We start from the raw sequence: 15,091 nt of genomic DNA on the forward strand, positions 1-15,091 counted from the left end.
CCACAGAAGTGCTGCTCACTGAAATATTTTCACTTTTTCTGTAAAACCCTCTGCAAATCCGGTTGTGCTTATAACTGGTAAATTGGTGCCATAAAGTAATTGTGCAGCTGGTGGTGATCCAAAAGACTAATGCACTGGGGTTACACAGTAAAAGTAACCTCCCAGGCCTTACAGGTAATGCTGCAGGAGTGTATAAAGCATGGTGGTAAAAGCAGAGCGGAGTTGGGGCTTAAATGCTTCACTAAGAAGCTTACCATTCCCTCTCTGTCCCTCACTGACAATCCTCTTCACTAGAAAACATCCACTTAGATCTCCAGAGACAAGCAGCTGCTCTACAGAGGGGAAAAAGTATTTTGTAAGGTAAGATTTATTGTTATTTGTTGATATGGCAGCTATCTGTGTGGACTGACTGGAAGCTGGTGTTTTAGATGTTTGACTCTGCAGTTTAGATAAAATCATCAAAGACCGTGTTGGGTATTTAAATGTATCCAAATGATTAAGACACTTGATACAAAAGATCATATGAGGACAACTTAAACAGAAAGTTGATATGTGATTACATCACACATCAAAGGACAGTAAGAAGTTCAAATGAAAACTAACTTTTTTGAGTTTGTGTGCAAACTTCTCAATGCAATCTACCAATATGACACTATGCTGTTCTATATATACATTATTTACTCATTATATGAGTTATACTGTCATGGAAAGCCAATGACATGAAATGATAATTCATTATAAATGAGGGAAACTGTTTGAGTTTCAGTTTAAATGTATATAATTGTGTAGGGAAGCGATAAAATGTTGATCCATATTTTGGATGACCATATTTAGTTCAGATTTGGAAGTCCTTTATCATGCACTGCTGTGAACTCGGTGTTGCTGGATGTGTGTGGTTCCCAGAATAGCTTCTCTCCTCAGAGGAGGATCAGGCTGGAGTAGATTACCAGCTGCTTATCTTCTGTACAGCTCCACACACACAAACGCAAAACAAGACAAGTGGTCAGAGCTGAGAAAAGAAACCAGAAGAGCCACAAAGAAAACCCTCCAACATGTAATCCTGATGATTAAAGTCATCTTTATGTGTGTGTCTTGTGGGTTTCTGCAGGTGTGCTGGTGATCCTCTGCAGCCATGTGTGACCAGACTTTCGTGGCGGCCACTTTTGGCCCCTGCGACAGCTGCAGTAAACCGAGTCCTCTGATGAACATCTACATTAAGAACGAGGCCACCAACTACTGCTCCCTCTGTGTGGAAATGGTAATGTTCTCCTTTCATTTTCATCGCTACACCTCCCCTCAAAAATCAAACAAAAGGCAGCATTATGCTAATGAATACCATTGTGAATGATTGCAATGAGTGTGTACTGCTGTTTACCTGAAATACAACAGAGCATGCACCACTTATGATTGTTGTGGCAGTCTCGAATTATTCATTACCATTATATAAAAACAGCCCGAGTCCATGTTCATAACATAATCATTCATTATTGGCTCATGCAATGCATACCAATTAACAAGATGTAGCCTAATTTAAAAGCTGATACTGCATTTATGTAAGTAATCTTATGATTGTGCAACAAATTTATACCTAAGCAGTCAACATTTTCTAACAGAAGGTTGTTGTTTTTAGAGAAAAGGTCTTCGCCCTTCAGGGCCGGCAAATAGCCTTTAAGCTAATCAACCATGTCTATTAAATTTATTAAATTGAACATAAGCATAGATGTCATGTGTAGCCCTTGTGAAAAAAAAGTCCTCTGTCCCTGATTTAAAAGCTTTATACTTGAGCAGCTACCACCTAACAATTCACATGATGAGACGTCTGTTTCTCCAATACTGGCAAAAAATGCCCGGAGTGTTCCTAACTCACCAATCGAGGGATAATATGGACAGCTTGGTATGCTCAACAGTGCTGCAGGATGTTTTTGTCACTAATGCTCGTTGCCTCCAGCATCACTAACATGAATGCTACAACCTTGCATATCTGAAGGCAGATATTCTGCTACTCCCCTTTAAATGTAAAAAAATGTGTGAGTCAAGTATTATCTGCATTTAGGGAACACATAAATATTGTTTAGCTCTGTTTGAGCTTGGTAGCTTGCTCCATTTTATTAATTTAGTTGCCTCATTCTGCAGATGAACTGGAGATTTTTTGTTTGTTAAATATCGAAACAATTTTATTACTTTGAAATTATTCACTTTACAGAGCTAAATGCCAGTGTTTGTAGTTTTGACAGGTGGAAATCAGGTTAGCTCACCTGTCCAAGTTACTGTACTTCCATGCTGGAAAGAAATGCTACTATTCTAATATGTATTTTAATTTTATCACAATATTAAAGCTGTAGTAGCAGATGGGTGTAAACAAATTATTTGCACTTGTCTGTAAAACAATTTCCTTGCTGTTTTTTTAAAAATATATATTTCTTCCTGTGGCTTAGTGTTAGGGTTAGTGGTAAAATCAGGACGTGCTTCTACATGTGAGGTACATCTTTAGTTTGAAGACACTCACACTTTGTGCAGCATCTGTTTAACTAATGACCCATCGCTCATCAGCACCTTTTGACATGTACACACACACACACACACACACACACACACACACACACACACAGGAAGTGGCTCTCAGCTCACTTGACACCAGTGTCCCCTGTGATCATCTCCAAACAAGGACAGAAATACACTTCCTAACATGTACTTTACATAATATTAACATATCTGCTTCAATTAAACAAACAATAGATCTGTAACAAAGGATCAAACTGCCTACTTTGATTCTATTGAGGTTTGATGTAATGATTATGTTAAATAACATTTGAATGGCCAGTGTGGGAAAAATTGTCAATTTTATTTGATATTCACTTGCAGAAAAGGACACACAAACACGTTAATCACTATCAACATGGCACAGTATTGAAACTGCAGCATGTTTAGACATGCTGTATCATCACCTGCTAGGTAATTCATCAAGCTTTATGTGTCCTGCTGCTGTTGTTACATGAATGTATAGGTGCTACCGCTATGGGTTTAAACTTAGTAAAATAAATAAAAACAATGATTAAATTCATTTAAGTGGTAGTGCACAATCATCACCACCACTCATTAAATTCTACTAAAAAAGCTATTAACAGAATGTGAAGAAACAGCTGCTCTGAGCTCAAGTCATAGAAATCTCTTTATTGTGCTGAAGAGACATCAGGCAAAGTTAAACAAGGGCTGGGCTATACTTTCATGTAATACCATTTATTACCTAAAGATGGCGCAGGAAACAAACTGACCAGTAATAATTTTACCCATTTAACCTTTTATTTAAAAGCAGCCTGAAAGATGACGTCTCCAGAGAGAATATGATAAACAAACTAAAAGAAATATAAAACTTTTTTTAGCATCAGTAAGAGCGAAGCGAACCACTGAGCCATGTGTCAGGGTGCAGGGCGGCAATATGGTAAAGGGTTACCTAGGCAACCAGAGCCTGGAATCTCCAGTAGTGGCAAAGTGATGCAAGAAGAGCGACTCACTTCCAGCACTGGTGCTGAGAAGTGTAGAAGAAAAATAAGAGCTGTAACTGTTTTACTCTGTTCTTTGTTTTACTGTGAAAGCTTTGTTTGTCTGCACACAGGTTAACGTAAATGGGAGTGTATAAGCAGTGACCCTTTGCATGTGCCTCAAGGCGAGCAGAGCAGCTCTGGTTTATGCATCTTGCATCTTTGTTTAGGTCAATCTGGCTTCACTCTGTTAGACTCCAGCCAGCATGCATGCGTGAGAATCAAGCTTTAAATATTGAATCATTTCTTTGTTCGTGGCCACTCGTTTGCAGACTGTCTTACCTTCTGTGATGAGTTGGTCCCTCTGCAGACATTTCAGTAAATAACATATAAGACATATAGAGGCTCACAATTTTATTTCTTTCAATTTTCCACCACAAAAAATAACAAATAAAGTATAGCAACATTTTCTAAGATTGTGGTGGTTTTTAATTTTATTTTTTATAAGCAGGCGCTTGGATAGATTTACAATAGCAGTTTATATAGTCACAATTATGTATAATATACTTCGAATTTTTTAGATATGTTAATGTGAATTTAGACAGTCCTTCAATCGGACTGTCTAAATTAACTTTAATGAACATTTTCCAGAAAAAAACTGATGAAAAACTAAAAACTCAAAATAGGATTTAGACCTACCTTTTCAGAATTGTCCCACAAACTTAAACTGAAGATTGTCAGCTTTCTCATATATAATGCCTCATCATTATTTAAACATCTTAATATTTTCTCATATAAATTTTCTTGCATAAATTTTTATGTTAAATAACAACGCGTTTTGAAAGCAGCTGTCATGCCATAACTGGAATATGGGAATAAGACAAAAGGTGGAGACTGAGGAGCTCCCGGTGAACAGCGGTGCAGGGAGCAGAGAGGGGGAGGAGGCTGAGCAGAGCAGCGGAGTGCAGCACGCGCAACAGCATCACAGTCGCGCTCGAGGACTATTTAAACAAACCTCTAACCGCCAACCACCCGCTTCTCCCAATTCTCCCTTGTTTCCCGCTCCCTTCCTCCCTCTGCTCTCCTCTTTTCTCTGCTCTCGAAGATGGCTTGTCAGGGGCTCCAAAAAGGGGAAACCCTGGAGTCACTGAAGAGGGAGAGCGAGACTCTGAAGAAGAAGCTGGAGGAGGAGCGAAACAAGCTGAACGACGTGGAGTGTAAGTGATGAATTAAACAAACAGCAAAACGAGCTTCAAGCACTCTGCTTCTCGTTTTCTAATGAAACATTTTCTTATCTGCTTAAAATATGCAGCTGCCAGCTGTTGGACTTGTCTCTGAAATTTTACATGGGGTGGCAAAGGAGAGGTTTTGTGCAGGGGCGTTTCCAGGATTTGTTATTTTAATTGAGGGGCAAAGGATGGGAACCTTAAAAAAAGAGGGGGGGGGGGGGGGGGGGGATATTTGATCATGAATAAGTCTGGTATAGAAAACACTGGAAATATACGGCTGTTAGTTAAAAGTGCTGGGGAATGAAAAACTTTATTTGGCAGATCAGAATTATTAATGTTTTTTTGTCACTTGAATGTTACAACTGCCTTTATATATAATAATCATAATAATTTAGGGCTACAGTCTATGAAGCTGACATGCAGAGGCAACAGTGCGCCTGCAAGGACAAACTCTTTAGCGTTATGCCCACTAATGCTGTAATTTACTGGCAGAGCTAGCAATGATCTAATAACAAGCCTATTTGAACTACAAAAACATTACATGACAGCAGTTTTGAAAGCCAAGTTTACTAAATATCTATCTGATAAAAGCATCGCCTATCGACAGTGATGTTCACTGGCAGAGTGAGAGCATCAGATCATTGATATTTAATAACAGGCTAATGTGCATTTAAGTGAAATGTACAACAACAGAGCATTAGCAGTTGAGAAATATAAAAAATATCTTTATCTTTTTTTAGATAAAGATTATTTTGATTATGAAATTGTTAGAAAAAACAGCAAAATGCACAGATTTCTACATTCATAAAAACCACTTGTTTTGCTAATGTTTTCACTTCCTTTTCACTGGTAAATTGTGCGTGCGTGCGTGTGTGTGTGTGTGTGCGTGCGTGCGTGCGTGCGTGTGTGTGTGTGTGTGTGTGTGTGTGTGTGTGTGTGTGTGTGTGCGCGTGTGTTTTACACCTCAGTGCACCAGGTGGCAGAGAAGGTTGAGGTGTTGAGTGCTCTCTCCATAAAGACCAGACGTGTACTGAAGGGTCACGGGAACAAGGTGCTGTGTATGGACTGGTGCAAAGACAAGCGACGCATGGTCAGCTCATCACAGGTATGCACCTGCTCACACACACACACATACATCCATACACAAGATGTAGTATCTAAAGATAAATATTGTGTTGTTTCTATGACACAACAGTGTGTCTGTTATTCTGTGTTGGCCTATTTGTTTTTGTGCGTTTATTTTTCCATTAAAAGACTTCATTTCTCTATCCTAGGACGGAAAAGTGATCGTCTGGGATGCATTCACTCTTAATAAGGTGTGTAAACCTTTATGTGGCGTTTTTGTATGTGTAAGAATTCCTTGAACTTTTAGTGCATTTTTTATTATTCTTGCAAAATTACAAAAAAAACTATGAATTTCATGTCTATGAAATTTGGGAACTTGGAAACATCATGTGCTTTTCCTCTCCTTGCAAATTTCTGGAAAGGAAAAGAGGAACATTTTACGTCAGGGGCTTGCAAAATATGACAATCTGCTGCTGTGAATCTTTCACGCTTCAGTCCAAATTCATCTCAAGTTGCAGCAAAAATTACATTACAGGAACCTTGTCCCAAGTTTAAAAATAACAAATTTAATTTTTTGAGTAAATATAACATATAATGCATACTGTTACAGCACCATTAGTGCTCTTGCATTAATGCTAATGCTCATGTTTTCAGTCTACCTTAATAATTTCCCTCAACATAAAAAAAGATCAGAATCAATCTCCGTCTGTTATGTAAGTCTGAGTGATTTTTCTCTTCCTCTGAATGCTCAGATGCATGTTCCATCACCACATGTGCTGGTGTTGAGGGTGTGAGTGGGCCATCCTATATCCTCAAAGAGAGAGAAAGAGGACTTGACACGACTATATGGAAATATGAATTCATATATTATCTATCCATCTGTCCCCCATAATCACTCAGTGTATGTGTCCGGCCTTAAATGATAGCCAGGATTCAGCTTTTCTAGCCGTTATGCCTCGTGACGAGGAGGCATAAGTACACTGAATTTAATCCTCATTAATACACACCACATCCAGATTAAACCACAGCTGTGCACAAGCTGCCTTGCTTGTTTTTATGTTAAAAAAGAAGATATGTGTTTTTTTTAACCATAATAACCATTTTTTTTCTTTGCGTATGTGTGTTTATTACGTTCTCTGTTGCCCACAGGAGCATGGAGTTCCCCTGCCGTGCACGTGGGTGCTGGCGTGTGCTTATGCCCCCTCGGGCTGTGCTATAGCATGCGGGTAGGGGGAAAGATCTTTGTGTTTAATCATGAATGGTTATCGGTGACTACTTTGTCGCTGTAACTGGGGTGAAACCCATTACTGAACATTTGCTTTCTCCCAAAGTGGCCTGGATAACAAGTGCTCAGTCATCCCGTTGTCTCTGGACAAAAATGAGAACTTGGCTGCGAAGAAGAAGTCGGTTGCTATGCACACCAACTATGTGTCAGGCTGCTCCTTCACCAACTCTGACATGCAGGTGAGCGGCGCATCAGCTGGTGGAGCTTTTAGGGGATGTGGTCCTCCAGGCTTCTCAAATAGCCAGTAGAAGTACATGGTAGCATATTCAATGCAGCCAACGAGTGCAACAAGGATTTTTCTTTACTTTGAGCCATGATAGCGAGAAAAGCTTTTGTAGCACTGCTAAATATAAAGAAAAAACATGGCATAATTACCCGATCAAGCTGCTCATCGTATGAATGTTTCCCTTCCACCTCCATCCCTCCTTCATTACATCTAATCAGTCTTGTTTTTTCAAGGAATAGTGACGGTTATCTTCTTCATTTTTCTTTTAAATACTGGCTTCCATATGTTGAAAGTTAGGGGTCTTTTCTGTACAGGTAGGGAGAGGAAGAGAATCAAAAAGGGAACATGAAGGAGACGACCTGAAATATTTGGCATTAATAATTTACTTCACTTTGGCCCTCGGTGAGGCACAGGAACACAGTGGGAGTGGAGGTAAAATGAGGGCAGGGAAGGAGAGGAGAAAGGAGATGGGTGGCAGGGATGAGGAGGGGCCGGAAAGAGACGAGGGGGGGGGAAGGTATGATCCTCTCTCATGGGTGTATTAATAGACACTGAGTGGCTTTTATCTAAAGAAGAGTGGAGCACAGTGACTTGAGGGCAGAACATTTAACACAAAAATACACACATGCATGTCGTCTTCCTGTCTGTCGTCTTTTTTCTCCCTTCAACACACTGTCACGCATGCCAGTCTTTATATTTTTTAAGTTCCCGTATATTTTACTGCAGCAGTGTGTAGGAGACTCAATTGAGCAGCTTTAAAATCCCTTAAAGTCTAGATTACATGCTTTGATCGTGTAGTATTTGTGTATATCCGTGTGTTAGCTCAGGTTTTCAGCTGGTGCTGTTGTGTGGTTTCACTGAGTAATAACGAACCAACCATGGAAGTTTTAAGGTCAGGCTGGTGGTGCGTAAAGTGATGCAAAGGCTCTCCGTCAGATCGCTGAGATTTCCATCTGTGTGTGGGAGTAATTGTGGCTTACTGATAATTATATTCGTGTTGAAACTGGAGTTACCGCTTGGTGCAGGCAGGATGTGTGGTGTTTTTTGTGCCTGGGGTCATCCAGCAGGAGCTCTCTAATCCACCAGCCGGCAGGGACCTCAGATGTCTGCATGTGTCTCTAAGTGCCCGTAATCTGTTTTCATTAGAGGATTTGTTGACATTTTGTCTGCTTCTTTGTATTCAGATACATAGTAAGAGTTTTTGTAACAGAGAGGATGTACTCTTCTTCCCCACGTTGCCTGTTTGTATCATATGCAACTCACTTCATGTATTCTGATGACGGTTTCTCGATATTTTGTTTTGTTTTTAATTTTATTTCATTCATGTATTTATTTTTTTAGGTTTTTATTATTAATGTCCTTTTAATGTTTATGTAAAGCCTTTTGATTTGTCTTGTGCATGAACTGTGCTATAGAAAAAAAACCTGCCTTGACTAATAAATAGGCAAAGGTTCCTCTTTAGGTCAGATTTCCTGGCCAATTAACTGACAACCCCTCAGAGCAATCCATCTATAAAAGCAGAATAAAACGAGCCGAACGCTTAATTTTTAAAAAAGTACTTTATTTGACCATAATTGCGTAATGATTAGGAGCACACTATCTAGTGTATTATCTGTTTCATTTCTACGTAATTGAACTGAGAAATGAAACCAAGCAGCTAAAAATACTTTTAAAGAAGGAGGAAAAAAACCCAGCAAAGATAAAACCACTAATCATATGTCTGTGTGGGTGTTTAGGGTAAAGAAACCTTCACTTCTCTGAATTAATCAAGTGCTAGAGTTAACAGTCATGTGAAAATGGACGCCTCATGATTCAGTAGTTTTTAGAACCACATTTCGCAGCAAAAAAAAAAATCAAAAATAATCAAGGTGCTGCAAGGACAGCACCTTGATTATTTTATTTTTCAGCCATTCTGCTGTAGATTCGCTGGTGTGCTTGGGATCATTGTTCTGTTGTGTATCCCAGTTTCAACCAAAAAAATAGGCTTTCCAAACTATTTTAATATTTCTAAGCTTCCTTTTTGTTTAGTTTCTATGGTCTGGGTTTCACTGGCTTCAAGGTTCTCGATTGGGCAAAGATATTTAAAAACATTTCCCTAAAAATCATTTCTAACCTCAATCAGATATTGGAACGTGCCTTTGTGACGTTTCATGCCATGATTACTTCAATCTGCTTCTCCGAGTTTTTACAGGAACTCCCCAATGCTGTGGAAAGGACTGTATTTATTTCTGACTGCTAACATTTAGTTATATTTCAGTGTTTTATAATATTACACATCAACAATCAGAGCTTTGTGTATAGTTAGAACAGGATGGAAAAAACACACTGACGATGGTGTCATATTTTGGTGTTAAAATTATACTAGCATGTAAAAATACACAATTGTACTACACAATTCACTGAAATATACCTTTGGGTTAAAAAAATTGTTTTGTAAAATGGCAATTGTCTAAATTATTTAGTTCTGCAGTTTGTGCTTTTAGTTGAAGTTTCCATAAAATATGATTGGGTCATAAATGATGCTTATCATTTTAGCTGCTAAAGTAGTTGGGTTGCTTAAGGGTTAAACAAACAGGCATGAGTGATAAAAAGTGTTGTATATATAAAGAAGATGCATGGCCTTGCTCTTATATTCATGTATCTCTGTACATTTGTGTCTGCTAGCTCCTGACCTCCAGTGGCGATGGCACATGTGCATTGTGGGATGTGGAGAGCGGGCAGCTGCTGCAGAGTTTCCACGGTCACACAGCTGATGTCCTGTCCCTGGACCTCGCCCCATCTGAGACTGGAAACACTTTTGTCTCTGGGGTGAGAGCGAAAGAGAGAGAGAGAAATATTCTGTGGATTGGTTTGAGATTTATGTGGTCTTCTTCAGGGGAAACCCTGTAATTCACTTCTTTGTGTTTGGTTTTCATTGAACTATGATGAAGAAACTGGGATTTTACTGGAGAACAACAATATTTTCTTTGTGCGCCTGTGTGTGTCTGTTTATCTGTATGTGTGTGTTTGTGTTGTCAGGGCTGTGATATGAAGGCCAATGTGTGGGACATGCGCTCTGGACAGAACATTCAATCTTTCGAGAGCCACGAGTCTGACATCAACTGCGTGAAGTGGGTCCTACTCTTTTAAAAAGCTTAAGTGAATCACAGTTTCTTGATTTTACAAATGAAAAATGGATCATTTCTTTGACAGACATTAAAAAGCTGTAGCCAAAGGGAGCAAATTGAATAAATCAAAATCCATGAAGAGCAAAACCACATACAGTATGTTCACACATTGAGTGAAGACAGCTGCTGCCTTTTGATGTTGAGAGAAAAACAATTCAACAAAAATAAATATAATAGTTTTAATTTATTTCTGAGACATTATTTTTACATTTTTGTATTTTCTTATAGATATTTTTTGAGTGTGTGAACAAAAGGAGAGTATTGAGAAACCAACACATTTTTCATTTAGAAGACTTGTTTGTGTTCTTGTGTTGGTCATACAGACTGAGCTCTGTGATGCAGATCATGCACCAAAATAATTTACTTACTTCAAAAGAAAAGCTTAAATTAAAAACAGAATCTGTCAATTTCCTCTTCAATGGAAAATACATCATTACCGCATCATTTCTAAACCTGCTTTTGTCTATTTGTGCATAGGTACTACCCCAGTGGAGATGCATTTGCATCTGCCTCTGATGATGCGACGGTGAGTCCTGTCATGTAACCTGCTCATCTGTTTGTTTCGATGAGCTCATGTCACTCTGTGCCATCAGTGATACAATACGATAAATGACTGTCTCAGTTCCTGCGTGGAGCAGTAATATTGAGTCACAGAGCTCCCTCTGATTTATTTTTGGAACATTATTAAGCTTTATTGTGAACTCTGTGATTCGCTTTTTCTTATCAAGGCATTTATAACAACATTAATAGTTTTATTTATTAGAAAGGTGCTTTAAAAGCAACGCTACAGAATAGATACATTAAGAGTACAAAACAAGATAAAACTGAGTATAAGCTTAACCTTAAGGATGACATTAAAATAGAAGTAAAAAAACAGAAACATACCAAATGCAGAAAATCAATACAGAACTATCAATAAGAGACTAAAAGCAATGACAACAAAAGACATTGAGATGTTATTGCACTAAAATATTGTACTTTAGTTTGTTTGTTTTTTTCAGTCTCGACACCATGTAGTACTCAAGCCAGACACCTAGAGTTTTAAAAAGCACATTAGTTATTAATAGCTTTATTACCCATAATAAGGTATTTTTAGGGAAAAAATGTGTAGGTCAGTTTTAAAGTGCATAGTTAACTGTTATTAAATACATTTTTAAAAATGTGGTAATATCATTAAAGTAACAAAAAAAAAACCATACAAATCCTGTAAGGATTGTTTGTGATCTTATTATCAGCACTTATTTAGACTTATTAAGATGTAAAATTGTTATTATCGATTAATTACCTTAGTATAAAGACTTATTGTCATCAGTAAAATTCTTTCTAAAACAAACTGGGACTCAAGCTGGGACTGGGATGAAATGATTCCTCCTTAAACCTGGAAAGCGTGAGAGACTTCATGTTTATGGAAGAAAGCAGGACTGCACTGATACTCTGACCTGTGGTTCAAAGCTTACACCTGGATAAAATTGTACAACTACATTAGGTTTTATATTAGCAGACAAGTGGCTGAGACGAAAGGAAAAAGCCATTGATGGGAGAAATTTTCCTTCAGTGCTTTCTGGCAGAAAAACCTTAAAGCAGGAAGACTTTAAGACGTCAGGCGAGATAATATAAAGTGCAACGAGGTCACAATAAAGAGCAGATTGTCCCAGATTAATGGATCCATTTCCCTTGGGAGACTGGAGTTATTGTCTCTGAACAATAGTCGTTGTTGAGATTGTTTTTTTTAAACTTAGGTGACTCATTTTCCAATTTCGAATTTCCTTTTTTTCATCTTTAAGTTGCATTTTGAGGGAGTTTTTTTTTTTGAGACGAAGAAGGTCCTTTTAACATGTGTTACATTTTTACTAACAGTTGTCCCATGTACATGTACAGACATGTGTAGTCTGTGTCATGAGACATGTTTAGTTTTATGCTACCTCTCAGGTTGGATTTAGGTTAAGTGTTCATTATTTTTCCTGTCTCCCTGTAATTTGATTGGTCACATTAATTAGGGCGTGGCAGAAACAACGGCAACATCAGTTTAGCTCTAAAAGCAACCTCAGCCTCGTTGCTGTGATTTACTCTGATAATCTGCACTGTAGGCCATTTACCGGAATAACCACCTTGGTATGTTTTTACATACTGGTTGTTTCTATGTTTTCTGGTTTTCCAAAGTGCCGTTTCTATGACTTGAGAGCTGACCGTGAAGTGGCAGTCTACCAGAAGGACAGCATCATATTTGGCGCTTCCACCTGTGACTTCTCTCTGAGCGGTGAGGAGTCAGTCAAACACTCTTTAAATTGCTGTAACAAATGTGTTCAGTACGTTTTGGCTCAAGAAAGCTTGAGAACGCTTTGGTTCTCTGTTCTGTCTCAAATTTAGATTCAAAAGGAATTTCACCTTATAATTTGTGAGTGTCTGCTTCCCTGGTTTTCCCACTTCCTTTTCATCTATGTCTCCACCATATCTTTCTCTTTCTTCCACCCTCAGGCCGTCTGCTCTTCGCTGGTTATAATGACTACGCTATCAATGTATGGGATGTTTTGAAGGGGACTCGTGCCACCATATTGTTTGGTCACGAGAACCGTGTTAGCAGAGTGAGAGTGTCACCTGATGGCACAGCGCTCTGTTCAGCTTCCTGGGATAGCACTTTACGGGTGAGCTGGAGTTTCTCAACAGGATCAAATTATATTTTTGTTTTGGGTAAACAGTAGGCTTGTTTTGGAATTTACTGTGGCTTTTTAATTTAAAAATATACTTCATGTTCCGTTAGTGAATGAGTCATTTTATAAATTCACTAGCCACTTTATTAGGCACACCTTGCTAATACTGGATTGGACATTCATTTGCTCTCAGAACTTCTTCAATTCTTTGTGAGATGATTAGAGCTTTGTAACATGGTGTGTTATCCTGCTAGAAGTAACCATCAAAAGATGGGTACACTGTAGTTATAAAGAGATGGACATAGTCAGCAAGAAAACTCAGGTTAAGTTGTGGTGCTTAAATGATATTCAGTTGATAGCGAGGGACACAAAATGTGCCAAGAAAATATCCTAAACACTGTCACACCATCACCAGCAACCTGAACTGTTGAAACGAGTCAGGATGGATCCGTGGTTTCATGTTATTTATGCTAAATTCTGATCGCACCATCTAACAGAAATTAAGACTCATCAAACCAGGCAACATTTTTCCAAGTTTGGTCACCCTTTGTGAATTGTAGCCTCAGTTGCCGGTCCTTAGATGACAGGAGCATTCTCTGTGGTCCTCGGTAGCCCATCTGCTTCAAGGCTCATCATATTTGCACTCAAAGATACTCTTTTTCAAGTTATTATTTGAGTTAGTGTTAACTTCCTATCAGCTGGAAGTAGTCTGACCATTCTCCTCTGACCTATCAACAAGGGATTTTCACCCAGAAAACCGCTGATCACCGGATATTTTCTCTTCTGGACCTTTCTCAGTAAACAATTGATATGATTCTGTGGAAAGTCCCAATAAATCAGCAGTTTCTGAAATACTCAGACTTAAACCATCTTTCTTCCCCATTCAAGTGCTTGGTCAAAGCATGTCTACATGCCTAAATGTTGCTGCCAGGTGATTGGCCGATTAGATATATGTGTTAACAAGTAGTTGAATGGGTATCTAATAAAGTGGCTGGTTAATTTTTTTTTTTTTTTAATGTAGCTACTGACATAAAAATTTATGTTTTTAACTCTGCACTTCTGTCTCATGCAGGTTTGGGCCTAGAGTTTTTATCGTGGTAGTTTCCAACAAAGGTATCTACATTTGATGGCCAATAATCCCAAAGCCCAGCCTGAAATATTAGCACTATTTCAGGTGTGTATTGAAGAAACCTTCAGTCAGCCAAGCCCTCAGATGTCTCTGAATGAAAATATTCAATAATATCTATAAAGTGGATATTTGTTTAAGCAGAAGTTGGTATTCCCAGTCTTTGTTATTGTTACCCTGATGACTGATGCTAAATAAATATGTTATTTTTTAACATAGTGTGAAATATGTATTCCTGTAAAGAGCCAAATAACCTTTAGAAATCATCTGCATGATCAAACTTGTGTGTCATACTGCAAACAATATTACCGATTGTCATGTAAATAATGCCCACTGTCACTTTTCTTAAGAAGCTGTAGTTGCACATGCTGTTAAATGTGTTGTGTATATTGTCTCTACTTTTTTGGTATTTTGCTGTAGCTGATGTCATGATTAAACACAAGAAAAGAAATTTGAATAGAACCTCAGTTTTCTTATTTCAAAATGCATATTTTATTGTGGGGAAAATACAAATTTTCATGTAGGCTACAGCCACTTCTACCCTGGCCCCTACTTGACACACAGGATACTATATATATCCTTTTAATGCACTCATGTCTAACCACACTCTGAAGATGCAAATGCAAAAGCATATAAGGTTGACCTGATATGGCTTAACAAAGCATACAGCAGCATGTAAAGACTTTTGTAAATCCCCTCATTTTAACTGATTGTGCCTCTCAAGCTGCATTCAACTTCAGCCTCCCGGCATTCAGGATGACCTAGATTCGGTTCCAGTGGCTGAAATTTGCATTTCTTCTGTTCTGGGAAGGGGAGAGATGTAAATAAGCAGAGATCTCACAAATCTTTTATTGCAAGGTTATAAT

The 15,091-nt window shown here is 38.4% G+C and overlaps 1 protein-coding gene across 1 annotated transcript; it reads left to right on the plus strand.

Moving 5' to 3' along the window:
* Positions 1 to 254: 254 nt before the first annotated feature.
* On the plus strand, positions 255 to 14,681 carry gnb5b (guanine nucleotide binding protein (G protein), beta 5b). Its single transcript, XM_082532318.1, has 13 exons — positions 255 to 360; positions 1,109 to 1,258; positions 4,585 to 4,696; positions 5,677 to 5,813; positions 5,983 to 6,024; positions 6,923 to 6,999; positions 7,105 to 7,237; positions 9,949 to 10,092; positions 10,303 to 10,394; positions 10,929 to 10,977; positions 12,612 to 12,708; positions 12,927 to 13,093; positions 14,172 to 14,681. The coding sequence occupies exons 2-13, from the start codon at positions 1,133 to 1,135 to the stop codon at positions 14,181 to 14,183; spliced, it is 1,188 nt and encodes a 395-aa protein (XP_082388444.1). The 5' UTR covers positions 255 to 360; positions 1,109 to 1,132; the 3' UTR covers positions 14,184 to 14,681.
* Positions 14,682 to 15,091: the final 410 nt, after the last annotated feature.

This window comes from Aulonocara stuartgranti (assembly GCF_965226115.1).
Source record: "Aulonocara stuartgranti genome assembly, chromosome: 1".
In the NCBI taxonomy this organism is placed as follows: domain Eukaryota; kingdom Metazoa; phylum Chordata; class Actinopteri; order Cichliformes; family Cichlidae; genus Aulonocara; species Aulonocara stuartgranti.

Coding starts and splice junctions, on each gene's coding strand:
- gnb5b (XM_082532318.1), top strand. CDS start 1,133: ATGTGTGACCAGACTTTCGTGGCGGCCACTTTTGGCCCCTGCGACAGC. Junction 7,238..9,948: donor TCACCAACTCTGACATGCAG/GTGAGCGGCGCA, acceptor TGTGTCTGCTAG/CTCCTGACCTCCAGTGGCGA. Junction 10,093..10,302: donor GAAACACTTTTGTCTCTGGG/GTGAGAGCGAAA, acceptor TTGTGTTGTCAG/GGCTGTGATATGAAGGCCAA.